General features: G+C 37.4%; 1 protein-coding gene and 1 long non-coding RNA gene across 3 annotated transcripts in view; one reads left to right on the top strand and one right to left on the bottom strand.

The window, feature by feature from the left end:
• The window catches only part of cadpsa (Ca2+-dependent activator protein for secretion a), a 454,508-nt gene that overhangs the window by 38,114 nt on the left and 389,161 nt on the right, over positions 1-27,233 (bottom strand). For both annotated transcript variants that reach the window (XM_069937157.1, XM_069937158.1), the window contains 6 exons: positions 24,747-24,902; positions 23,541-23,688; positions 13,763-13,837; positions 13,121-13,204; positions 12,555-12,587; positions 877-984 (listed from right to left, as the gene is read on the bottom strand). In XM_069937157.1, coding sequence (XP_069793258.1) covers positions 877-984; positions 12,555-12,587; positions 13,121-13,204; positions 13,763-13,837; positions 23,541-23,688; positions 24,747-24,902 — 604 coding nt within the window. The remainder of the gene's footprint in view (positions 1-876; positions 985-12,554; positions 12,588-13,120; positions 13,205-13,762; positions 13,838-23,540; positions 23,689-24,746; positions 24,903-27,233) is intronic.
• On the top strand, positions 12,198-13,208 carry LOC138763288 (uncharacterized). The gene is made up of 3 exons (XR_011357473.1): positions 12,198-12,270; positions 12,504-12,740; positions 13,123-13,208. It is a non-coding gene; the product is annotated as an uncharacterized lncRNA (long non-coding RNA).

The raw sequence follows: 27,233 nt of genomic DNA, 5'->3' as shown, positions 1-27,233 counted from the left end.
ATTAAACATATTTACAAAACAATGCCACTTCTAATACCAAAAAAAATTAAACATTTATGAAACAATTAAAAAAAACACAATACTTTGAATACTTGTAAAAGAATTTTCTTTAAATCTACATTTTACTATAACCTCACAAAATATATCAGCCCTAAAGAGTATCAATAGAAATGTTATTACGAAAACAAAATCTATGTACACGTTGCAAATACAAAATGAAAGCATTGCTGTACCAGACAGTACAACGAACAAAACTTCCAAACATTCCACACCTATTCTACCTATGTGCATGAATGCAGTGAGAATTTCATTCATAAGTCTATCAATGTTTTTACAAGTATTTCACAGCAGTAACTTTAGCCACAGTATGGATTCCAAATGTAAAAAAAATACATTTTTAAAATTTACTGCATGAAGGTTTCTACAGTGAGGGCTCATGAGTACACTTGTTTTCTATTCCAAGGATCAACTATTTGATACGTTATTGAAGAACAAAAATGAAGATTTCCTTGTGGATACCTAATATTTTCTGGGAGAATAAATGCAGCAGCTAATTTTTAGATTCTATATGGACTAGCAAGAAGACTGTTCCATCTCTTACAAAAGTTGCTCATAGACTTGAGCTAACAAAACCTGCTCATAAGCAAGCACTGTGACAGAAGTCACATGCAGACAGACCAGGAGCTGATGTAACACATGGTAGACTACAGAGTCAGAACAGAGAGAGGAAGAGAGGAGCCTGAGTCAGAGGAACAGAAAAGATCTGAACAGCCATTGAATTTCACTCAAAATGTGACTTATCCCTCTTTCTTTCGTATTGTCACATTTTGGATAGTCTCCTCCCTGACCAGCAAGGAGGAGAAGGCATTTACTTACATCAAATAACCTTTCTATATACATCTCCTCATTGACCTTGTCACGCAGGATATCCTGACTCTGGCGCACAAAGGTCACGTAAGCATCTGCCAAATCCATTCCAGGTTTCTGGTAAGAGAAACAGAAATATAAAGTCACATGAGATGACTTGCAAATTGAAAAAAAATTGCTAAACTAATGATTGAATACTAAAAGTAAGTGTTCCCATACCAGCTGAACTGTATGCAGTTTCACAAAATGGCAATGAGGATTTTAATGGCAATTGGCATATTGAAAAAGCAAAACCTTTTTAATGCTGTAATCACTCACATTTACATTGTTATTTAATCTCATAAAATATGTATAATTATTTCAAAATTACAAATTTTCTAGTTTTTTTTTCCTATTATGAAATTCAAATGGCTTTTCCCAATGAAGAGTCCACATTCCATTTGATTACTGCAAGTCATATCCCTCTCTCTACAAGCTAAGGGATCAAATGAGCTCACTGAGAAATAGTGGCAACAGCGGCAATATACCAAAATGAGGTGCCAACTCTACAATCTTGCCACATGTAGTCATGAATGGTGGTGAGGAACTAAACTACCAGTGGAGGTAGAGGTAGGGTTCGGAACAAGGCTCCACCAACAGGGAAATCCACTAATGATAGTGCAAAGATTTGGGTAAAAGGGACAAATAGATCTCTGGCTTGCACATGAGGTTATAATAAAAACACAGAAATGCTGGAGAAATATCTTCGTGCTTTTGGACGCTGAAAAGACTGGTTGAGCTCCTCCAAGATTTCTGTGTTTTTACTGCAATCAGATCGTCTGCAGACTTGCGTGTTTCACACACGATCAGCCTTCAGAAAAGTTGATACACTTCAGGGCCTAAAGGCCTACAGCCAGAAAGAGCTGACTGTACAATAATTATAATATCCTTCATCCAAGGCTAATTAATAGTTACAAACAATTTCATTCATGTAACAAAGTGGAAAATTGCTCAGAAAAATCATGGCAATTGGGAATAGCTTGGGTAGACAATTTGAATAGTCCGGAACAGTTAGACTGAAAGGCCCATTTCCGTGCTGCACTGTATCCACAAAACATGAGAAACTTAATCTGGCTAACTCTCAAACACAAGTAATATTACAGATGGTGTTAGTGCTACCAAGCTAAGTGAATTAATGTTTAGGGTCTGCTTGGATTACTCAGTTCCAGACTCCATTTGTCCATAAATTGACCAAAGAGCTGTTACTGATTGATATGTCAAGGAAGTACCTGACATACGTCAGCAAGGAGACATGGGAAGCTCCCTAGTAGTTGGGGTCATTACCTTGCCCGGTGCTTATTTCAGCTCCGGGCAATTGATGCACACGTTTTTAAGGGCAGTGCTTTAGGCTCAACTATTTTTAGTTATCTTCAGTTTAACAACAATCAATAACTTGTCCTCCATAATGAGTCTAAATGTGTTCAGTTGCATTTGTCATTTCTGGCATAATGCACTAGTTCATGTCTGCATACTGCAACAGCTAGTTATCTGGCATGGATTAATAAATAATAACTTTTGGCAAAATGAGGCCAACGGCCATTACTTTATGTGTACACAGTATTGTTACAAACATCCTGGACTTATATTCAAACAGTAATATATTTAGACTAACCAATGTAATAACACTAGCAACATTAGCAGGTCAGGGTTTGGGTATCCTGAATGAACAATTCACCTCTTCAATTTCAAAAGCATTGTTACCATCTCTAAAACACTTCTAGACTCATTATTTTCCTGAATGAGTCCTGCTCCAGCAACCAGAGGAACTTGACCCCCAACTTGAACAAAAAAGCCATTTTGGTACCTGATAAACCACTGTAAACATTAGCACTTCTACCAGTAGTGAACTGTATTTGTAGCTTATACAGACTAGAACATATATTGCAGCAACTCTCCAAGACCTCTTTATCATCATCTTCCAAACCCACACCTTCAACTAAATAGAGAGACATGGGAAGCAAGTGCAGGGGAACACAAATGCCAACCTCCAAATCAATGCCACCCTGAGTTAGAAGTGTATCCCTGTCTTTGGTCAAGATCTTGGGAAAAATCCACTGTTTGAATACTTTCACTAGAAGGATGCAACTGTTCATGGACATGATTCATTACCACCTCTCAAAGAATAAATGGGGTAAGCAGTAACTACTGGTCTTGTCAGTGAAGCTTCCATTCCATTAATGAATTTTATAAAAGGGTGTGTATAGTGAGAGGGTTGCTTAGAGGCTACCACATGATATAGATCAAATAGAAAGTTAGGTAGACCAATAGCAGATTATAAAAAGTCCTAGGCTGTAATCTTTGGAGTATAGAGAACAGTATGCCATAGGTCAGTAAGGGATTACTTAAGGTGATAGGTGAGTAGGAAAAAAAAGATTGAGAATCACTGTCATAGAGGTATACATAATCATGCAAGATTAACTGAATGTAGAACATCTTTTGCCCAGAATAGGGGAATCGGTAACCAGAGGACATAGGTTTAAGGTGAGGCAGAGAGATTTAACAGGAACCTGAGAGGATTCTTTTACCCACACAGAGGGTGGTGAGTGTATGGAATGAGAGGCTGGATGGGGTGGTTGAGGCAGGTACTATTGCAACATTGGAAAATAATTGGATGGATACATGGATAGAATAAGTTTAGAAGGAGATGACATGGTAGAGGTACATGCAATTAAGAGGGGCATAGGTAGAGTGTGTAGTAAAAATCATTTTCCCATTGGGGTGAGTGTCAAAAACATGAGGGCATGGATATAGGGTGAGAGGTAGGAGATTCAGAGGGGAACTTTGTGGCAGGAATCTGGAATGTGCTTGTATGTGTAGATAGTAGAGATATTGTCTCACAATATTTCAGAAGCATCTTGACGAGCATTCAAATCACCAAGGCACAGAAAATTACAGACTAAATGCAGATAAATAGAATTAATAAATACAATCTCACCTCTTACTCACTTCCCGCTGAAGTGGAATTAATAAACAAGATAAATGGGAAACTGTTCAACCTAAGCCAAACCCATTTAAAGCCAGTGTGAGTGTATATTCAAAGCTAGGCTACAGGTCCCCATTGACCATTGATTTGTTCACTGAAGCATTATGCATTTAAAAATTATCTTCTACCAAGCTCTCCCCAATGGTAACGTCTCATATTGCACGTGCTTCTTCTCAGCATTGGCACCAATCAATGATGAAATTTACCACTCTTCACTGTGCCAGCTCTCTGAGGAAGAGAAAATTTTAAAGACCTCAAAACATCCCAGCAAAAAAAAGTATAGTGGCACATCCTCCTCAAGAGCCTGATAGTTGGGGCGGGAAGGAGGTGGAATCTGGAACTTTCTACAGCCTTTTGTATTCCTTGACATTCAACTTCCAAACCAGGCCCTGATGCAACCAGATCAGTATACCGGCAGAAGCTTTTTAGAAGCTCAAAGGCTATTTTGTTTTGTTGAAAGCATTGTAGGTTGATGTTGCAGCAAACACATTTGACCTAATGCCAGGAGACTCCAGGACTCAGGAAATGTCAATGGGAAACGTCTCCTAAATTTGGCACATATGTTTAAATGCGACTGAGTTTTGCATAATTTATTCAGCTTATTATGCGTTTTTCATGTGTAAATCCGATTCCTATGTCAATGTTAGGTTATCTGTCAAATTTAATGATTTGTTAGGGCAATTTGGTAAAAAGAGTGGCTTGCTCTGTCGGTTAGGATCACTAAAATAGTACTAAGTAAACCAAAAGGATTTATACCATAATCTGATAAATGCATGATTGAAATTATTAAGCCCATGACTCCGTGCCGCCCAAGTACCCTCATGCAGTCAATTATCCTAACTTTGTACTTCTTTGGAATGTAGGAGTAAAGTGGAGCTCACAGAGGAACCTCCCCACCATGGTCATGAGGAGCATGTACAAACTCCTTACAGATTGCAGCGGATTCAAACCCGAGTTTCTGGCCCTGTAATTCTGGGCCACCCTAATGCAGATAATTTTAATTAACCAAATGTAAATTCCCTAGGTACTATGATGAGAACATGTCAGGTGTCTGGATTACTTATCTACTGATATAATACTTTTGAATTTCATATTTTGCAGTGATTTTATATTTCATTTTTTTTTCCAGGCAGCTATTTTTACCAAGTAAAACAGCCTGGCAGTTATTATGAAGTATTTGCTGCCTAAAAGCTCACAGCCAGATCTTTGAATGGTTTTGATTGTTTCTATGGTGAAAAACTTCCAGAGGATAATCTGTCTGTTCAGGGAAGAGATTCTGCAGGAGATTGTTCCTTAGGGCTGCTACGTTATTAACATGAAAGCTGATAACCAAGTACATCATGATTCGGAAGATGCGCTGGGATGTTTATACTAAAGATAACAACTTGAAGATATTCAGAGATGGTGAATATTTCTAATAATATTTTGGAAGTGTGGCATCTTCAGAAAGAGGTGTCTGAACAACTCTATTTATTTGTAAGCTCACAACACATTTATGTAGGTGCCAATTATCCTGACCTTTCCCTGCAGGTACTGTCCCATTTTTCCAGGCAAAAAAGTCAGAGAAAATAGAGGGTCTCTAAATAAATGGCTCTGTTCACTGTTTTATGCTGCTTGGAGATCTCCAAGGTGGGGAGGTGGGGACCAATGGCTGCAGGTGCTTCAGTGAGATGTCAATGAGCTAAAAAAGATTTGAATGCAAAAAAAAATAAAGATAAATCCTTGTAAATACTCAGCAGGGCAGACTGAGGATCTCTGGCCTGAAATGTTAACTCCTTCATTTTCCACAGATGCTGTCTGACTTTTTGAGTGTTGCTGGAAAGGCCAACATTTATTGCCCATTTATACTTTTTTTTGTAGTGGATTTAAGGTGGAAGGCTTTTAGACAACCATATTTTCTTTACTTTTCTGAAACTGTTGAAAAGGCATTGGTACCTCAGGAAAGAATTGAAGCCACTTAGTCTGTCAAAGTGTTCCCCAGTTCTGAACTTGAAAGGTTTAATGTCACAGTTCCAAGTACAATCACTGTGGCAACAGAATGGGTTTATTACTTGTGTGGATCATGCTAACTTCTAGATTACCCTGATTATGATCACATAAACCGGAAGTTTGGGTTTGCCTATGGAAGACCATTGCGCTGGACACAAGGGTACATTAAGATTGACATTGACATTTCATGAAATAGTACAGCTTCTACCATGCAGAAATTCAAAAGTATATATCTGCGGTAAGTACACTGTAATTGTTAGAGAATGCTAATTATAATTTTGACAATCACAAATGTCATACTGAGTTAGGTTTAATAACAATATCTGCAGCAGGCCCAATTAAAATCAATGGGATCCTGTAAGTATTGTAACGGGACGAGGGGTTGGAATCAGAGATGCTTGTGCACTTTAAGCTGTAAAACCCATACCTCATTAAACAGATAGAATTGTGTGTGGCCCTAAAGGTTAATAAGATTCTTTGTATTTATAAATTACTTTTATTCGGTATGACAGAATTCTAAACTTCAATTTTCCTGCGTTTCTGACCATAAACTGTGCAGAGACGCTACTTTACCAGGAAGAGATAATCAGCTCTCACCTTTTTCCCCCTTACGTACAAAACATAATCATCAAAGCCATTAGTAAATTTATAGCCACATTTAATACAAAATGATAACCATCAAAAGCTTATTATCAGGCACAAGTACAAGACTGTTTAAAGATACATATTCAGATATTGACTGTTTTTACCTGCAGAATACACTGAATTTGCTGTGAATTGGGTTTTCTAATAAGATATATTAAAGACCCCAGGGGATCCATTTCACTGAATATTTGATTGTCAGTTACTAGATATTGCAGTCAGTTAACACTACACTATTGTTTCCAGACAGCTAGTGAGCAGCCTTTAGGAAGGGGAAGACCTGAAAGATTTTTATATAAAGCCTACAATAACAAGTTCAAAAATGCTTGGACCTCAGGACCATGGCAATATGGTTGAGAGTAGATGAACAATCTACTTATAACAAGTGGTGGGAATTACTGATCATGGATCCGTGCTGTCTGAATACCAAGTGGTGACCCTAGAGTACTCCTTTATGATGCATTTTGCAGGAGAAATCATGTTGGTGAGAATGACATACACTGAAAGCCAGTGGAGTGATGCAATTGGCTGGTATGACAGCAATCGCCATCCAACATGGACATTTTGGATCTCATTGCTCCAATCTTTCTCTCTCTTTGGCTTGGCTTCGCGGACGAAGATTTATGGAGGGGTAAATGTCCACGTCAGCTGCAGGCTCGTTTGTGGCTGACAAGTCCTATGCGGGACAGGCAGACACGGTTGCAGGGGAAAATTGGTTGGTTGGGGTTGGGTTTTTCCTCCTTTGTCTTTTGTCAGTGAGGTGGGCTCTGCGGTCTTCTTCAAAGGAGGTTGCTGCCCGCCGAACTGTGAGGCGCCAAGATGCACGGTTTGAGGTGATATCAGCCCACTGGCGGTGGTCTATTAAACACAAGAGCATCAAGGATTGGGCCTATGTAAAGGAATCACCCAATCGTTACAAGCTGGTTGACGTTTGATTCCTCCAGGGATTTTAGAGATTCTGCAAGTTTAATTTTTTTCCCCAGTTAATTCAAGTTAGAGGGTATTCACAGGTACAGCAAGTGCTAATGGACAATTCTGCCACAAACCAGCTGATCCCACGCACACATTCATTGTTAAATAGGCCCTTGCAATGCTGCTTGGGGGAAGAATAGGACAAGGTGGCAGAAGAGGCAGAGGAGAACAAAATCTTATGGTGGCAAGTCAGAGTCCTTCAGATTTTAGGGAACATCTGGGGAATGAGGTGTAAGAGGTCTGTGAATCCTGTGCACCCTTCCTGAAATTTTCAAAGCGAAAATTCCAACCTTAGAAGGTGACATTGCATTGGATGTAAAGATTGTGATTTATTTTTCTTTTAAAGACTCCTGTTAATTCTGGCTGGAGTTAGATAAATTGCAATATCTCACTGTCTCCTGTTCAGAGATGAAAAAGTTACCGAAGTTCTCTGATGAAAAGATGCCAACTACATTTCACTGTTTGCACCATGAACCAGAAAAGAGGGCAAAACATTAGTTTTATGAGAAATATAGGCTTCCTTCAATACAATGCGCTGTGATCTGTCTGGAAGGGTGCAGATACAACAATACTATGCAGGGCAAACTTGCCTAACTTGACTTGTTTTTAACCCACCAAATCAAGTATTCACTTTATCCACCACTTCTGCGTGATGGAACAAGACCCACAAATAGGATTGTCCTGGTAGGCCCATTGTTTCTGCCTGATCTTGCCCCACTGAACTTTTTCCTTTCTTCCCTTGTTCCATGTCACCATGCCATTAACATCTCGGATGCTCTCCACCACTTTGACAACTTGTGATTCCCTGGCCCTGACAGCTATCTTCACTATTTATATATGTAATACACACACAAACACACACCATCAGAAATATCTTAAAGTCCTATGAATTTTTCTGCAATAAAGATCCATACAGCACCCTTCCATCAACATTCACTTGGCAGAAGCTGTTCTTAAACTGAACAACTTCTCTTTTGATTCCTCATGCTTGCTGGAAATAAGAAGTTGTTTCACGTGATTTTTTTTGTTGTTGGTTATATGGAGCAGTTACATTGATGTCTGCATTGGTGCTGGTTCCTGCACCTGTGCAGAACATGTCAATTTTATCTGTCATCTTCACTGCGAACTTCCACCCGGTTCTCAAATTCACTTGGACCATTTCTGACACTTCTCTCCTTTTGTGGATCTCTTTGTCTCATTTTGGGAGTCAACTATTAACTGACTTTACCATAAACCCACCGACTCTCACAGATATCAAGACTACACCCATTCCCAGCAGTTTCTCCATCTCCACTGCCGCTGCTCTCAGGGTGAACCCTCCATTCCAGGAAATGTGGCTTCCCATCTTCTGTGGTTGTTGGAACCATCTCTCTTGTCTCTTGCACAGAACAGAAACAAAGTTCCCCGGTCCTCACCTTCCACTGTATTATAAGCTGCATCCATCATTTCCACCATCTGCAACACACTCCCACCACTAGCTTCATCTTCCTCCCCACCCACTTCTCCCATCTGCAGGGTCCACATTCTCCTGGATTGCTCATCCCTTTCCAGCCTCCCCTCCCTGGCACTTTCTCTCGCAACCACAAGAGGGAAATACTTATTCCTATACCTCTTCACCATCCAGGACCTAAACAGTCTTTCGAGGTGAGGCAACAATTCATGTGCACCTCCTGCTGCTTTATTGACTGAATTAAGTGCTCTTGATTATCTCCTCTCATTGATGAGACCGAGCACAGATCAGGCAACCAGTTTGCAGAGCACTGGGACTCTGTCTACAGCAACAACTATCTCAAGCTCCATGGTGCATGCCATTTTCACCTTCCCTTCCCACTCCCACACTGACCTATCCGTCCTCTCCCTCCCTCATCCACCTATCACCCCACTTGCCCTAACCTGAACCCTCTCCTCTTTATACCAGCTATCCTTGCTCTCCAGCCTCAGTCCTGATGCAGAGTCCTGACTCAAATGCTGACAATTCCTGTCTTCCCCATGGATGTGACTCATCCAGCTGAGTTCCTCCAGCAGGTTACTTTTTTTTGGGAGCAAGTAAGAAGTGGTTACATCAGCCGAAACTTGTACACTAGAAGAAAGAAGAAGGGTTGGGAAGAGACTTGGGCAAGATCACACTTCAGTGATCTTGCCCAAGTCTCTTCCCAAAAGCAGCATGAGCTGCCTGAATGATTACCACCCAGTAGCACTAACTTCTATGGTGATTAAATGCTTTTAGAGGTTGGTCATGGCCAGAATTAACATGTACCAAAGCAAAGATCTTGACCACCAGATGCCATATCATTGGTTCTCCACTTAGCACCGGATCACCATGAAAACAGCAATTCATACATACAGCTGCTCTTCATCGACTATAGCTTGGCCTTCAATACGATTATTCCCTCAGTGCTGGTTGAGAAGCTACAAACTCTAGGCCTGCGTACCCTTAACTTTCTCATCGGAAGACCACAGTCAGTAGGAATTGGAAACAGCATCTCCTCCTCACTGATTATCAACAAAGGTGCACCCCAAGGATGCGTGCTGAGCCCACTGCTCTACTTGCTATGACTGTGTGGCCAGGCACAATTCCAATGGTATCTACAAGTTTGCCGATGACACCACAGTTGCTGGCAGAATCGCAGACGGTAATGAGGAAGCGTACAGGAGGGAAATAGATCAGCTCGTTGAATGGTGAAATGAAAACATCCTTGCACTCAACATTGTGGACTTCAGAGGGAAAATTACCCAGTCCTCATCGAGGACTTAGTAGTGGAGAGGGTCAAGAACTTCAAATTTTTGGGTGTCAACATCTCCGAAGATCTGTCCTGGAGCCATCATGTTGATGCAATCACAAAGAAGGCTCGCCAGCGGCTATACTTTGTGAGGTGTCTGTGAGGAGATTCGGTAGGTCACTGGAGACTCATGTAAACTTCTACAGGTGTACCATGGAAACTATTCTGACTGGTTGCATCACAGCAAGACAAGAATAAACTGTAGGGGGAAGTGTTTTTAGAAAGCAACCTCTATCCTCAAAGACCCCCACCACCCAGGCTATGCCCTCTTCACTCTGCTATCATTGGGGGGAAAAGGTATAGAGAAGCCTAAAGACGATCACTCAGTGGTACAAGGCCAGCTTCTTCCCCACAGCCAGCAGATTCCTGAATAATCATTAATTTTATGAACCAAAGACTGTCTTACTTCTCATGCACTATTAGTATTTTTCTTACAGTAAGATGGTATAAAATAAATGTACAAGAGTGACACTGCCACAAAACACTGAATTTCATGACTTGTTCATGACAATAAATTCTGAACTTCAACATCTTCTGTCAATATCTTATCAGTTTCAAAATTTGCTAAATATTCCAATTTTCTCATTCTTTCATCATAAATTATAGTTTCTTTCTTTCTTCTTTGGCTTGGCTTCGCGGACGAAGATTTATGGAGGGGGTAAATGTCCATGTCAGCTGCAGGCTCATTTGTGGCTGACAAGTCCGATGCGGGACAGGCAGACAATTATAGTACAACTACAGAAACCACCATCTACCGCTCCAGAATACACATAAAATCCAAAATGTATAGCTTCCATCAGAGAAGAATATTCAGATAATCTTTACACATTTTAAGGAATCATAAGTGCAGTTCCCTTATCACCCACTTCAAATTTGCCAGGAGCCAATTGAATCCAGAAAAATTGTCTGGTATTTCCTTCCCCTTTCTCAGGAGGATGGAAACAATTTGTAACATTCATCATACATAATTGAACTCTCAGTAATACTGGAAGAAAAATGGGAACTGTTACATGAAAATCATTACAATGATTCAGCATCCAACACAATCAAGACAGTCAGAAACTTCAATTTGGTTCTTTTGTCAAGTGTTCACTTCTACCCACTTCTTAACTGCACCACATTTACTGAAAAATCTTTGGGTACTCTAGTTCTGAAGCCAGACAAATATAACCTGCAATTATCAACAATCTATTGAATAAGGTCATGCAGTGGATGCTTTCAATGTTTCAACACATGCTCTAGATCAATTTAGATTGGGCAATGCATATTCACCTCTGTTCCAAAGATGCTGATCTTGAAAGCTAAAATAGGGAGCGAAGACCGTTCTTAGAGCATATTCATTGCCCAGTCATGGATGATAGAAATTGTCTCAATATCCATTGACCAGGGAGAGGATGCATTAACTAGATTTTATTTGCCTCTTCAGGCGAAATTACAGTGAAATCCCATAGACATTCACTTCCAGTAGGTTCAGAGGTGATGGTGAGAAAATAAGGTGAAAACAACTATGTGGAATTTAAATCCTAAGGACTGATCATTGGACTTTATGCTGTTTGGAGAGTCATGGCATACAAGGTAACTATCCAAGAAATGGGAAGTGGGCGAGCCTAAAGACAACATGGATTGCTTAGGCAGAAAATTGTTGCCTGATCCAACATATAATTTTGTCCTGACCCAACTACTGATGTAACTTAAAGAGCTTTCTCCTGAAAGGCTCAACCAGTCTTTATAGGAAGTGCCTCGTTCTAATGGCTTCCCTGATTAAAGAGGTTTCTCTCATATTCCATAACGGATTTCCTGACCTCATTCAGATGTTAATGACCTTTGGTTTTGGACTCACTCACATGAAGAAACATATAGTGGCACCTTTACATATTTTTTAAAAGGCCTCTATTTGATCACCTCTTTGGTTTTACTTTTCCACAGTTCTGGAATCATCTATATAATCCTTTTCTGCAACATCTCTAAAATGGCAGGGTGAATTGCATTACTCTTAGTGTAAGTATCCTAAGTACCACAGAAGATTAGCTTTATCTTTTTGTGCTTTTCAACTATTTGGCTGTAATTGAATATATCTATTGCTAAGGCAAGTTGTTTTAATATGACTTTAATTCCACTTCATCGCAACAAAACACTAAACCAATTTTAAAGTCTAAGGTTCATATGCTCCATCTCAAAGTTCTGAGTTTTACTTTTTTAATGAAGTAAATGTTTCTTTCATTTTATTTCAGAGATTTAATTTTCATGTCAACAGAAGAGTGAATAAATTTAGGTACACTTACAGGCACATCCACATACTTGGAGGCTGCTTTCACCTTTAAAATAAAATGGAAAGAAGATGACAAAAAGAATCCTTGGAGTAAATCCAGATGCATCACATGAACATGTGTATATTTTTAGAACCAAAGACACCTAATGGCTTTAACTGTGTCTCATGAATGACAAGAGTGGAACTTTAATATCAACAGGTAATCAAAAACTTTTTGTTTTGGTCTTGCAATGTACATCATACTCATTAGGAATAGAGAAAACTCTGAAACAATTGTCACAAGTTAAATGCAACCATTATTTTGTTTTGCAAAGTTGTTCTACGTCAGAGAAGGAGTTGACGCTGACAAACTGTAAAAATAAACATCTCATGTGTGTTCCAAACTAGTCTTGCAGATAATTCAGAAAAATAGTTAACTGCAGTATGGATACAAGGGTACGTGTTATGTATATACAACAAAATAGAATGAAAGAATAGCAAATTTTCATGTTATTTTTCTGAATGGACAATATAGTATCTATATTAATTTTCATCAACTTACATTGAACATTAAAAATAATATAAAGACTTTTCTCTTACAGTGAATGACAGAAAAGATGAGAAGAGTGTCCCTTCATCGTATCTGGATAGTTTGGACAATACGCCTTCCAAAATAGTAATAAACTAATGGGAGAAAATGATTACAGTGAAATGAAGTTACTTTCTCTTGAAATTTTAGCATTTGTTTCCGACCTGAAAAATAGATTCAAAAACTATCAAAGCCCACACTGAAGAATCTGAACTCTGACCCATGCCATTTTAATTCAAATGAATGAACTAAAAGGACCTGCCTTTCCATTTGTACAGAACACTCTACCACTGTTTACATCACACTTTGCTGCTAATAGCTTGAAGTGGTATTGCACTGCCATTGTTCTGTTACGTTTATTAATTATCTATCAAATTCTTTTTAAAAAAATAGAATCCAAAAGACAAATAGGTCTTTTTATAATGTGATTTTATAAAAGTTTCCATAAAATGTTCATAATCACAGTTATATCAGTAAAGCATTTGATATCAACTACATGGAATTTAATTGCACTTACAATGAAGTAATCATTCCCTTTGAAAACATCAGGTAAAAAGTACAAACGATTCCATTTCTATTTACAATGCCCAAATGTGAAAACCATCCTTGTTGAAAGGTGCCTTAAAAAAGGTCAGATTTCTAAAACACTGTACCTTTGCAACCATGAGCGTTATCATTTCTTTGACAGTTTCTTCAATTAACTCATCAATTTTAGAATGGTATTGCCGCTGAAAAAAATGGAAAAGTGCATGGGCAAAATGCGATATTCACTTTATAAACAAAATGCTAGCATAACCAGATAATTTCTTCACTGAAAAACACACCCCACACATTTCCTCTTTATCTAGTTTGGTCCAAAATAATTTCATCATTAGTTTAGTCTTTCAATATTTTGGTGGGTAGGGGATGTGGGGGGGTGGGGGGGTGGTGTGGAGTTATACTTCACATTAAAATGATACAGGTGAAATACCTGATGTCGGTTAAACCAACAGTATGGTACTTGGAGTCATGTTATAAGGTGGGTCTGTGCACACCCAATTAAGTCAACAATAATTATTAATATTGGTGGTAACTTGATATTTAATTATTTTTTATTCTTAAAGCCACAAATTCTGTTGTTTTTTTTTAAAAACAGGTCTCTGTATTATCATTAGAATCAATTTTACAAAGATGGTGAACTGACTGGATAAATGTTGCTTGCAATCAAATTTTTCCACCATTTAATTATCCCAGTTTTATTGTTGCATGCTCCTTTTAGTTTTAAATTTAAGTTCTGTTTCTTCAAAAATTAACACTATCTTAATTGTTTCTGAATCACTTTCTGAAAAGCATGTGTGCCAGTGCCTTAATGATTTTGTCAGTTGTCTCTCTCACCTGAACTCATTAACAATGATCAGGTTGTGATCTTGTCAAATATCCTTGCACATCTGAGACCTATTTTCTGTGTAAACTCACGTCATGGTTCAACTTCTGTGTGGCAATAACCAATTACATTTGTACACACGGCATATATCAATGCCACATCACAGGCTATTCTTGGGCAGAAACTGATTAATGCCTGGTCCAAGAAATCAAATCCTAAAGTCCTTGGGAAAATAGCTGAGGCAACTAGAGAAATGCTGAGTTTTAGACTTTATACTCGAGGCTAGAGTTACCAAAGAAACTGTAAGATGACTGCAGAAAGAATGATAAAATGTCTCTTGCAATTGTTCTATTTAAAATAAGTTAAAAACAACATTTTCAAATTTCCAGTCTTGTTGGTAAATTCTGTAATTATTATCAAAATGAAAGAAAGATAGTTACTTTTGAAGGAAATGTCTGGGGAATGCATGAGGTATCCTATTGTATTCCATTTAGGTGAGAACCTCGTGACGCTATGTGGGATTGTATTAGACACATTAGAAGCAGGTCAGCTCTTTGGGTCATATACTCTTTACAAAACTTGTTATTCATGTTCTTTAAAGTCAAATTGACCAATCCCGAGCAATTCATTTCTATAGATCAAAGGTTTCTGGTGTGAATTGGGAAACTTGATCATAAGCACCTTCAGTACGTTCTGAAATATAGGAACACTGATCTAAGCTGTGTTGAAACATGCATTTATATTATTCTTCTGTAAGTCTAAAATTTACTATTTTTATCCTTGAAATGTCATTAGAACACAAAAATCATTGATACCAATTTTTCTTTATGTGACTGAAAACTAATTCTTCTCATAATTTACATAATTAGCCAGAAATACATATAGGCCTTGTGGAGTACAGGTCATCACAATTTCTTCCAACTTTAATTTCAATCAATATTTTATTAACCAAACCAATGATTAAAAAGTGAAGACATTCTGAGTTTGCTTGTGCTGGCAACCTTTGTCCAGTAAATTACCTCATCTTGTGCTTTCTTTAGTTGATTTTGGATTACTTGAATTCAAACAAATAGCATCATTAAATAGAGATAAAGAATAGTATGGAGCTTCACAAAGCATTGGAACTCTATATCACTTTGTATTTGCCTCAGAGAGGCACAAATAAACATAACTTTAGTAACTAAGGCTTTCCTTTATTCTCTTTTCCATCACCTACGTGGAATATTTGACAAATACTGAGTCTCTCTCAGATTTGCAGTGCCCAAATTAAACAGAGTACCTACAGTACATGAATGAAATTAGACTTCTGTCAGCCATTCAATTTGAAACAAAATACTTTGAAAATCTTATTTGACTGAAAAAGACACTCAATCCTGAAATAGCAACAGCTGAATTAAACCTTCGAGATCGTACCTTCTCCCAGACAGTGATATTGCAGACCATGTCACACCTTGACAACATTTCCAATTTTGTTCATTTCAATTTTTTCATCATCTGAGACTGACTACAACCAACATGTAATTTTCAATGCCAAGAATGAAGGGAGATATTGATAAGTACAGTATAAAATCATCAGTGGAGCATCAGTCTAAACATTTCATTCTCAAGTCCAAAGAATTTTACATATTGCTGATTTTACACTGACATAGCACAGCCAAAATTAATATGTTTAATCCTTTGATTTCCAAAGCTTGTCAGAAAATCTAAAAAAGTGCAGAACAGCTAAAGCAAATGCATAATTTAAGAAAATACGAGGGAGCACTAAGAAGAGTATTCACTTCAGGGACTGAAAGAATGTGTAAGTGAGGTAAAATATTGTTCCTATAAAGGGTGACATGGTAAACATAGCAATGAGCACAATGTCTTTACAGCAGCAGCAATTGGGACTTGGGTTTGAATCCCATACTGGCCATGGGTTTTCCCCAGGGGCTCTGGTTTCCTCCCACCATTCAAAACGTATGTTAATTGGGTGCAATTGGGCAGCATGGACTCGTAGGCCAGAAGAGCCTGTTACTGTGCTGCATGTCTAAATTAGAAAAAAATACTGTAGATATGAAATGTTGTGAGCTCCCAAGAGTGAGAATATTTGGTTCCTACCAACAGAGGAACATGTTTTCACAGTAGGGAAGACAGCTCTAACAACTTCAATGTCCTTCAGTTACCAATGGGAATGACACATTTTAGTTGAACCAATTGATGGTTCTGATTGCAAATGTATTTTTCCACTTGCTACTTGTCTTTTTTTTGGTATACATTTACAGTAAAATCATAGCTTTTTGTTAATCAAAGCAGAATCTGGTATCTCTGCTAGGAATTGGCAGAGCATTGGTCCTGCAGAAAAGTGAGCCTCGAGAATTAATAGTGAGAAATAAGGAACAAAGTAGAATAACAAAAATGGTCTTTACTATACAGGATACAAGAAATAGATGCAAGTTGAAAATTGTAAGGGAGGTAAGGACCCAGGTTAAGCAACTTCACTGGGAAAATCAACTGAGCAAAATTGATGAAGCTGAAGGCTGACAAGTCCCCTGGGCCCTGAAGGACTTCATTCTGGTGTCTTCATTCTTCTTGTGAGAAAGCCGATGTACTGATTTAAATTTTGCAAAGTGCTCAAGTTTTTAAAAATAGATGGGAGTTTATGGTTCAGTTTTATATGGTATTGGTGAGCTACATCTTGAGTATTGTGTACTAGACACAACTATATTTAAGGAAGGATGCAAATGCATTGGCAGATTTAGTAGACAGAGCAGGGAGGTTACCTTGAGAAAAGGTTGGACAGGATAGACTTGTTTCTGCGAGAGTTCAGATGAATGAGATTGAAAGATGAGATCCTGAGAAGTCTACAACACTGAATACGGAGAAGATCTTTACGCTTGTGGGAAAATCTAGAATTCAAGTCACTGTTTAAAATTAAAGGAATGCCATGAGAAGAATGGAAGAAATAATACTGCTTCATCTTTGGGTCTCTTATCAAAGGAGACAAGAAGACTATTTTTAAGCCAGATATAAAGATAAGGGGGTGAAAGTTTAGCAGTAGGAGGCAGGTATGCAAAAATGATATTACAATCAGATCAGTTGTGATCTTATTGAAGAGCCAAGGTATCTTTTGTTCTTAACTCATCAGTTTGTTTTCTAATAAAACAAACTATTCTTAACCACATTGACCTCAGAATATTTAACAATGTCAACAGAAACTTTTCAGCTGAGAATGACTAAGAACGAGAAGAGACATTGACTATTTTTGACAGATCTCAAGGAAATGTTGGTCTTTTACCAAACACAATAGAGACACTTTTCAGACCAAATACAGAATTTTCGATGAACATTACTTTGTTAGCAAATACATCCCTGATTTTTTGATAAATGGATGAAACATCTCAGAAAATTTCCAATCATAACAAGGAAAGGCCTGAGAGTAAAGGATACACTTGTTCTCCAGTTTGAAATTTAAAGCAGGCATACGTGAACCTATTGAATTTTTCTGGCATAAAATGATCTATGCATTTGCCTGTCTCAATTATTTTGGTTATAGAGCAAGCCTATGCCAGAAAAAGTGGAATTTAAGAAAATAGGAATTTTAGGGTGGCACAGTTACAATGCCAGTGTTCGGGACCATGGGTTCGAATCCTGCACTGACTGTAAGGAGTTTGTTCATTCTCCTCGTGCTGTGTGGGTTTTCCCTAGTGAATTCAATTTCCTCCCACCGTTCGAATCCTTCCACCAGGTGTTTTAGGTAAATCATGTGTAATTTGGCAGCACGGGCTCGTGGGCCGAAAGAGCCTGTTACTGTGCTGTAAGCTAAATTTAAAAAAATACATTTAAAGTGTTAGCATACAATGATCTAAATGTTTCAATGCAACTGACTAAATAAATTTAAATAATATTAAATTGATAAAAATAAGTTCTAAAATGATATGGCTGAATAGTTCTTCAGTTAGTCTTGTACTTCTGCACATCAGTCAAAATTTACTGACTGGCAGACAGTACTGCTCTGCCATTGGACTCCATCTGGAGAAAGTTCCAGTCATGATGAGATTCTTAGCCTCTCCAATCCTTCAATAGGCCAGACCTGTCATTGGATTGGAGAACCCATTGATTTCATTGGTGATTCTTAAAGGGAAGACAAATGCAATGTTCAATAATTATTTTACTAATTTTTTAATGAACTATTTGTAAATATTTATGTCATTTTAATTTACCTTTAATTACTTTAACATTACAGAAGTAATATTCAATTTCAGGAGTTTTCACATGATAAGGCACAACTCTGGAAAGGCATAGCTCTGCTTCCTGTGTTGTTTTCAGTCAAAGCTCGTTGAGAGTATTCTGTACTCTTCTGTAGAGATATCACCACCTTACTGAAGAACACAAAGGGCAGAGAGGTACTTGCTTATTTTAAAAAATTAAAAGTTGATGTTGCTTTTTTACAGGAAACTCATTTAACAGATAAGGAACATTTGAAACTCAAACGTGAATGGGTTGGGCAAGTTTTTTTATTCTTCGTTTAATTCTAAGGCAAAAGGTGTGGCAATTTTGGTACATAAGAATCTACCATTTCAGTTACAGAATGAAGAGAAAAATGGTGGAAGATTATTAAAATTAAATTGTACAATCTTTAATGAGGCATGGACTTTGCTTGATGTTTATGCTCCTAATGTTGAAGATACAGTTTTTGTTGTGGATACGTCTTTATTACTTGGACAATCGAACTCTAATGTGATGATTGGGGGAGATTTGAATGTGGTGTTGGAGCATTTATTGGACAAGTACCCAAGAGTAATTAAGAAATCTAAGATGGAAATCCAAGTGATTAATATGATGGCAGATTTGAATCTAATTGATATTTGCCGAAGAGTTAATCCTACAGAGAAAGATTTTTCTTTTTATTCCTCGCGACATAATTCTTTTTCTAGAATTGATTATTTTTTAATATCAGCACATTTGCAGGATAGGGTTACATCTGTGGAGTATAAGGCTAGATTGGTTTCGGATCATCCATTACTATTATTAGAATATTTGAGTTCACAAGATGTTCAGAAAGCTTCAAGATGGAGATTTAATACTATGCTATTGCAAAAACCAGAATTTATTAGTTTTTTAAAACAGCAAATTGAAATTTTATTGGTATTAACTGTAATTCTGTTTCTAGTCATTTTGTTTTATGGGATGCAATGAAAGCTTTTTTGCGAGGCCAAATTATCAGTTATGCCTCTAAAGTAAAGAAGGAGAGAATTAAAGAGATTGAAGACTTAGAGGAGGAAAAGATAACTGCTACTGAAAAAGAATTTCAAAAACATGCTACCGAAACGCAAAAGAATCAGTTAACTAATTTAAAATTTAAATATAATGAATTACAAACATATCGGTTTGAATGTTTAATGAATCGAACTAAGCATAAGTTTTATGAATGGAGTGAGAAAGCTCATAAAGTTTTGTCATGGCAATTAAAAGAGGAACAATTATCTAGGATTATACCAGCGATTAGAAAGAAATCAGGTATTACTTTTAATCAAAAAGAGATTAATGAGGAATTTTGTAATTTCTATAAACAATTGTATACTTCGGAATGTAAAGATGTAACTGGAGACGCAATAGACTCTTTCTTGGAAAATATTAACTTGCCACAATTGAATCAAGGAGATAGACAAGAGTTAGATAAACCTTTTACAGAAGATGAAATAGAAAGGGCAATAAGAGACATGCCGAATGGAAAGGCACCTGGTGAAGATGGGTTCTCTATAGAGTTTTATAAAGCTTTTTATGCTGATGTATCTTCTATTTATAAGGATGTATTACAACAAACTTACAATACTTTTCAATTACCTGAGTCTTGTTCTAACGCAATAATTACGGTTATACCAAAAAAAGATAAAGACCCTTTACAGGTTTCTTCTTATAGACCAATTTCGTTGTTAAATGTAGATTATAAAATTGTAGCTAAAATTATGGCTAATAGATTAGCTCAATATCTGCCTAAAATTATACATGGTGATCAAATGGGATTTATAAAAAACAGGTATGCGTCAGATAATATTTTACGGTTAATAACCTTGATAAATAAATCTAAATTTCAGTTGAATTATCCAATAGTGGTTTCATTGGATGCAGAAAAGGCTTTTGATAGAGTGGAATAGAAGTTTCTGTTCAAAGTACTTGAGAAATTTTGTTTTGGTTCTTCATTTATTGGGTTGATAAAGGCTTTATACAATAGCCCGAAGGCTAGAATTGCTGTTAATGGCTAAATTTCAGAATCTTTTAGTTTGACAAGATCTACTAGACAAAGATGTCCGTTGTCACCTGCTTTATTTGCTATAGTTATTGAACCTTTAGCACAATTAATACGTCAAAATGAAAATGTTAAAGGTATGAGAGTTCTGAATGAGGAATATAAGATTAATTTATTTGCTGATGATGTTTTATTATATTTGGTGGATCCGGATATTTCTTTACCTGCAATTCAAGAATGTTTAGAAATTTATGGCCAATTATCTGGTTACAAAGTAAATTGGGCTAAAAGTGAAATTTTACCAATTTGTAAAGGTGATTATTCAGTATATAAAAATATTACAAATTTGAAGTGGACTACACAAATTAAATATTTAGGAATTAATGTTAATACGGAATTTCAAGAATTATATTCAATTAATTATTTTCCTTTAATAAAAAGGATGAAATTAGATTTGATAGGTGGAGGGATCTACCTTTGGGTTTACTAGGGAGGATTAATACCACAAAGGGCAGAGAGGGTGATCTTGCACATTCCAGGTTTGGTGACTGGGGACCATGTGCTGTGACTAGTCAAATTAAGGAACTGATGGTGGACTTCAGGAGGGGGAAATCTGGAGAACATAAACCAGTACTTATCGAAGGGTCATCAGTGGAAAGGGTTAAGAACTTCAAATTCTTGGGTTCCCTCACCTCTAAAGAGTTCAATGTCAATGCAATCATGAAGAAGATTCACCAGCGGCTATACATCATGTGTTTGAGGAGATTTGGTATGTCACAAAAGACCCTTGCAAATTCTACAGATGTTCCATGGAGAGCATTCTAATTCACTGCATCACTGCCTGGTTTGGAGGAGCCAATGTCCACGATAGGAAAAGACTACAGAGAGTTGTGAACTCAGCCAGCAGCATCGTGAGCATCAGTTTTTACTTCATTGAGAACATCTGCCAGAGGTAGTGTCTCAAGAAAGTCGCCTCTGTCCTCAAGGACACACACCAGCCAGGTCATACCCTCTTCAGACTGTTATCATCAGGAAGGAACTACAGAAGTTTGAAAATGAACACCCAACGATACAAACACAGCATTCTCCCTTTCAGACACTACTCCACTTTTTCTCTTCTTTTGCACTAATTTCTTGATTTTTAAAATGTTATTTATAGCAATATTTGCATCTGTAATGCTGCCACAAAACAACGAATTTTGTGACATGTGCATGCCACCAATTCTATACACTCGAGAGAAATGTAAACAAATTGACTTTGCAACTCAGAAAAAAAATTCAGTAATAAATAATGTAGAGTCTTGAAATGAGTCTCTGATGGAGTTTGTGTTTAGGAGTCTGATGGTGGACGAGTAGCAACTGTTCCTGAACCTGATGTGCCTTCCATTTCAGTGTTTTTAAAATGTGTTTTCAACTAAGGGACATTTAAAAAGTTAAAATTCACTTGCAGTTTTGGCAATATAAATGAGATCGTAAATCATCATCTAATAAAGAGATCTTAAAATTAAATGCAAGGAAAACAAAAGCTCCATTGAATTCTCTTGTACCCCTGTGGTAAAAATGGCAGATGGTCAGAAGATCTAACAGAGAGTGAACATGGTTTTTTAAATATTTTATTTACAATTTTAATCATATGACATTAGTTATAATAAATCGATACAGCGTAATTGGTTGAAAGTAACTATGAAACTTCAAGGATGTTATTTTTGTGGTCCTGCAATGTTGCCATATTGTTGTAAATTAGTGACATAATTCCCAAAGTGATGTGTAATGTCTAGAAGAACAGAAGAGGAAATTTACCAGAATTATGTTTAGGAGTAACGTGAGGGAGAACTTCTTTACTCAGAGAGTGGTTACTGTGTGGAATGGGCTTCTGGGAAAGGTGGTGGAGGCAGGATCAATTTTGTCATTTAAGAAAGAGTTGGATAAGTATATGGATGGGAGGGGGATGGAGGGATATGGGGAGAGTGCTGGTAAGTGGGATTATAGATGGGTACTTGGATCAGTGCGGACTAGAAGGGCCAAATTGGCCTGTTTCCGTGCTGTAATTGTTATATGGTTATATATCTGGAATAAGCTGTGGAATGATCTCACTTCTCTGATCAATCCACTGCTTATGTGCTGTCCACAAAGGTTGAAGGGAAATCCAAGATGCATTCAAAACATTGATGATTTTTGACAGAGCTGGCAGGAAAAGACTTTTTTTCAACAATAGAGAAGGTAACTTTATGACACTTACTTCATTTAAACCAATTCCAAAAAGAACTAGAGACAATCATCAAAAATGCTTTCATTCAAAAGGCTGTACATACTGTATCTGGAAAGTACTACCTGATAGAATGTAATGAGTTAATTTCATCATAATTTCCAATAGATATCTCTACTCTATCACATTGCGTCAGAGGTCTGGCTATTATGCCAATAATGACCAAAGACTGAGTGATTTAGATTATTGGACTTCCTAGCTTTCTGTTTTGTAGCTTACAAGTTGTGAGTCTTCAAGTGCCTATCCTTGTACAATGCGGTTTTCAGTGTTTCTTTTCTAATTTAGTAAATTCCAAAATGTTAATTAATTTTGGATGGTTTGCCTAATGCTCTATTACACCATTATAGAATGTAAAAAGATAAATCTCTGCATTTGAAAATTGTAGCATAAAGTATTCAAGTGGTTAATGTAGATTGGTCTGATAGATGGCAGTGTTTCGTTCAAAGTATTCTGCACAAAATAGGTCATCTTTTTATGCTGTGTAAATATTTTGCTCAAAACATTATAATTATGTCTGATTTGCATTGTAAAATGTTTGTTGAAACTACTCACTTTCATGAAAAAGTGTTAACTTACTTCCTGGCCCACCTCCATACTGCAAAGCTTTGTGGACTGTGTCTTGGCATCAACCATCACATTAAACATGGTACATATTGACTGTGGGACACGGAAATCTGTTGACCTGCTTGTCTTCTGTAGTTTGGCTTCAAATGCAATCCTAGTCCTACCAAAGGAAAAAATGGTTATATTATAATCTGAAACACAAATGATGTCAGGGTCTACTTGCCACGGATTGGTTGTGCCATTACAGAAAGGATGTAGAGGCTTTGGAAAGGGTACAGAATAGATTTATCATGAAGCTGTCTAGATTATAGGGCATGAGGTATGTGAAGAAGTTGGCCAAAAGGAACTGATTTCTCTGCAGCATCAGAGACTGAGAGAAGATAAAAGTTTATAAAATTATGAGAGGCACAGTTAGGGTAGATGGTCTGTACGTTTGCTTCCAGGATAAAATGTCACATACTTGAAGACCTGCATTTAAAGTGGGGGAGGAGGAAAGTTGAATGGAGATGTGTGCATTGTTCTTTTCAATACAATGAGTGAAGGGTATGGGCTGCCAGGCATAGTGGTGGTAGCAATACAATAATGTGTTTACGAGGCTTCCAGATAGACACATGAATATGTAAACTGAAGAGGGATATGCATCATGTGCAAGCAGCAGAGTTTTAGTTTATTTTGGGCATCATATTTGGCACTGATATCACAGGCTGTAGGGCGTGCTCCTGTGTTGTACTATGTTCTATGATCTGTAGGCAGTGCTAAGATTGTATATTTTATTCAAAATATTGATGAGTTCTATTACATGATTATTGCTTTATAGAATTATTGAACATACTTCTAAACACCTTTTTGCATTCTTCTGTACTGTCCAAAGTATTCAAATTACGTTTTACTCCTTCATGTATTTTCTACAGGTAGAGACAGCTTGCGGAAGTCTGACATTACATTTCATGCCACTTGTCTAAATTTGTCACCAGTAAGCATTCCCATGTAATATTCAATTAAGATCATGTTTGTAAATGATCATAATACATAATTGTAGGCAGCAAATGATTGACATGCTATGTCAAGTTTGTGGCTGTAATACAACAGGGTTCTTTTATTTCTAGAATGGTAATCGTTAACTATAATTAAATCTTACAGATAATCACTAAATGGGGATTATGTTCACACACAAATACTTGTTGGGTTTGTCTATAATCCTTCTATAGAGAACCTAACCTTTTAACACATGATTCAATCATATCGCTGGACATGAGCTTTAGTCTTTGTTCCAGGTGTTTTGCAAACTCCTCCTCTGGCCAATGCAGATCTCTGATAAAGGTCTGCAGGGCATCCAGTTTCCAGAACAGATCCTCTGAGGTTCCTGAACCATTGCTGGAAAGAAGGATATGAAAATCAATTTCTGGACACGGCTAGTGACCATGCAATCAATGCCTGGGGTGTGCAGCAGTCATAAACAAGGGAAAGATATAGGGTGGAAGGTCTCCACAGTCATAGCTCTGGATTTTTTTTTAATCATACACCTTTAAAACTTCTTGTCTCATGTTATAAACTGATAAATGATTCAGAGGACTGCAAGGGGAAAGTTTTCAAAGTTACTAGATGGCAAGTCTGTTTTTAAAAGTGTATGGTAAAAAGTAACCTGGAATTATAACCACCAAGAAAGTTTGGTTATCTTACGTTGTGACTTCATGCACACTTCAAAACATCTCTCAAAAACAAATAGTAGCTTCTAATGGGATCGGGTGGTTTTGTGGTAACTAGTGGTGGGCGAGGCTTTGCTGTTCTCTTCATCCCTTGCCACACAGTTTGCAGCTCTCTTATTTTTGGTGATCATAAGTATGTACATAATTTTGAAATATTCAAATATGCTCTTCCACAGAAAATCCCAAACAGTACAGGAATACGTAGACTAATTATGACCAATAGCTTTTGATGAAATGAACCTATGCAATTCAGAATTTTAGTAGTCTGGCTTCACCATGAGATTTCAAACACATTTTCTTGCCTCATGAAATTCATCCTCGCAAACCACTATTGCCAACACTGTACTTTTTTTAGATGTTGTACACACCATGCATTACCATTACTGCTGGCATCATCTTCAGAAACAACATATGGCAGCGTGCGTTTCCAACGTGATGAATGCCAACTACGCTGAAGTAATGATTGCTTCAGAGCGTGGAGAAAGCTACCGTGGGATGAGACCATATCCCAGCATGCCAAGGTAACCCTCACCTTGTGGTAACTCTGTGGTGACAGGAACATATTCCTAAGCTTTATTTGTTTTTGGGACCCTTATCATTGTCTACAGAGGTCTTCGTTAAAATAATTTATCTGTTGCACAAAGGGGGGTTGCAAATATTGCATGAAAGGGGGTTGGAAATAGTCCAGTTCCATTGGAAAGATATTGAATCAAGCATGTTATAGTCTATTTAAATTTGACATAACATATCCATGTCACAACAAAGTGCTTTCTGCGAGCACACTGAAGGTTAATGCCATTACTTCTGGAGAACCAAGAACACAACCACACAACCATGCATCATCAGCCTTATTTTCTCTTCAGCTCCATATAAAAGTACGCATCATCCACAATATAACAGTCCTTGGGGACCTAGGAATTGTGCATGTTTAATAAGTTGTATATAATAAAGAATGTCTCCCAGCATGCTATGAAGAATATCACAATTAAATTGTGAGTCAACATCCAGCAGACTAATGGCAGAGACGATGCTATGTTGTGAGGATGGGGCGCACCATGACAAGGTTTTATTGTGGTTGTTGACTTAGCTTTCCTCTCTAATGATTGATCCATATCTTTCCAAACTACCACACAGCATGCAACAAAAGAAAATGGAAAATCACTTATGTATTCCATTTTCATATGTTTCCTAATCTAGTCTTCCATATAGTCAACCTGGCATGAAAGTAGCTTTTCATGACTTTGGAATGATTCCAACTTTTAGCAGTTTGAATCCATTTAAACTGCGAAGTGCGCTTACAGTTAACAACTTTGGATGACAATTAGTTAAAATATTTTCTTTTAAATACTTCAAGTATGGGCTTGACCCAAAATTCAAGTGGTTAGCTATGTTTTTTACACCAAAACTAAAATCACATTTTTTTCTTGTACATAGATAGATAGTTCCTATGATGCAGTAGTAATTGTGGCAGGCAATATATTTATATGCTTTTACATCACCGGGTAACAGAACCACCTCTATATTTCAAATGAGTAGATAATTCTATTCTACATATAAGTGATAAGACTTTAAAACTTTTGAGGCTACTTGATGTGACTTAGCACACTGAGCAAGAAGTCAAGAAGTTGTCCAAGTGATAGAACAACATAGAACACTACAGCACTGTACAGGCCCTTCGGCCCTCGATCTTGTGCCGACATATATTCCGAGCAAAAAATTATAAACCCTTCCTACCTCTTCTATTCTTCTTTCATCCATGTGCTTGTCTAAAACTGTCCCTAATGTTTCAGCTTCCACCACCAATCTTTTCAAGGTATTCCAGGCAGCCACAACTCTGTGAAAAAAAAAACTTACTTCTGATGTCTCCCTTGAACATTCCTCCCTTCACCTTGTACAGATATCCTCTGGTGTTTGCTCTTCCTGCCCTTGGAAAAAGATACAGGTTGTCCAACTTATCTATGCCTCTCAGAATCTTATAACCTATTGTCTCCTCTCACCC

Source organism: Narcine bancroftii, chromosome 5 (genome assembly GCF_036971445.1).
Source record: "Narcine bancroftii isolate sNarBan1 chromosome 5, sNarBan1.hap1, whole genome shotgun sequence".
NCBI classification, from domain to species: Eukaryota; Metazoa; Chordata; class Chondrichthyes; order Torpediniformes; family Narcinidae; genus Narcine; species Narcine bancroftii.
The sequence above is the reverse complement of the archived record's forward strand: the minus strand, read 5'-3'. Positions and strand labels throughout refer to the sequence as shown.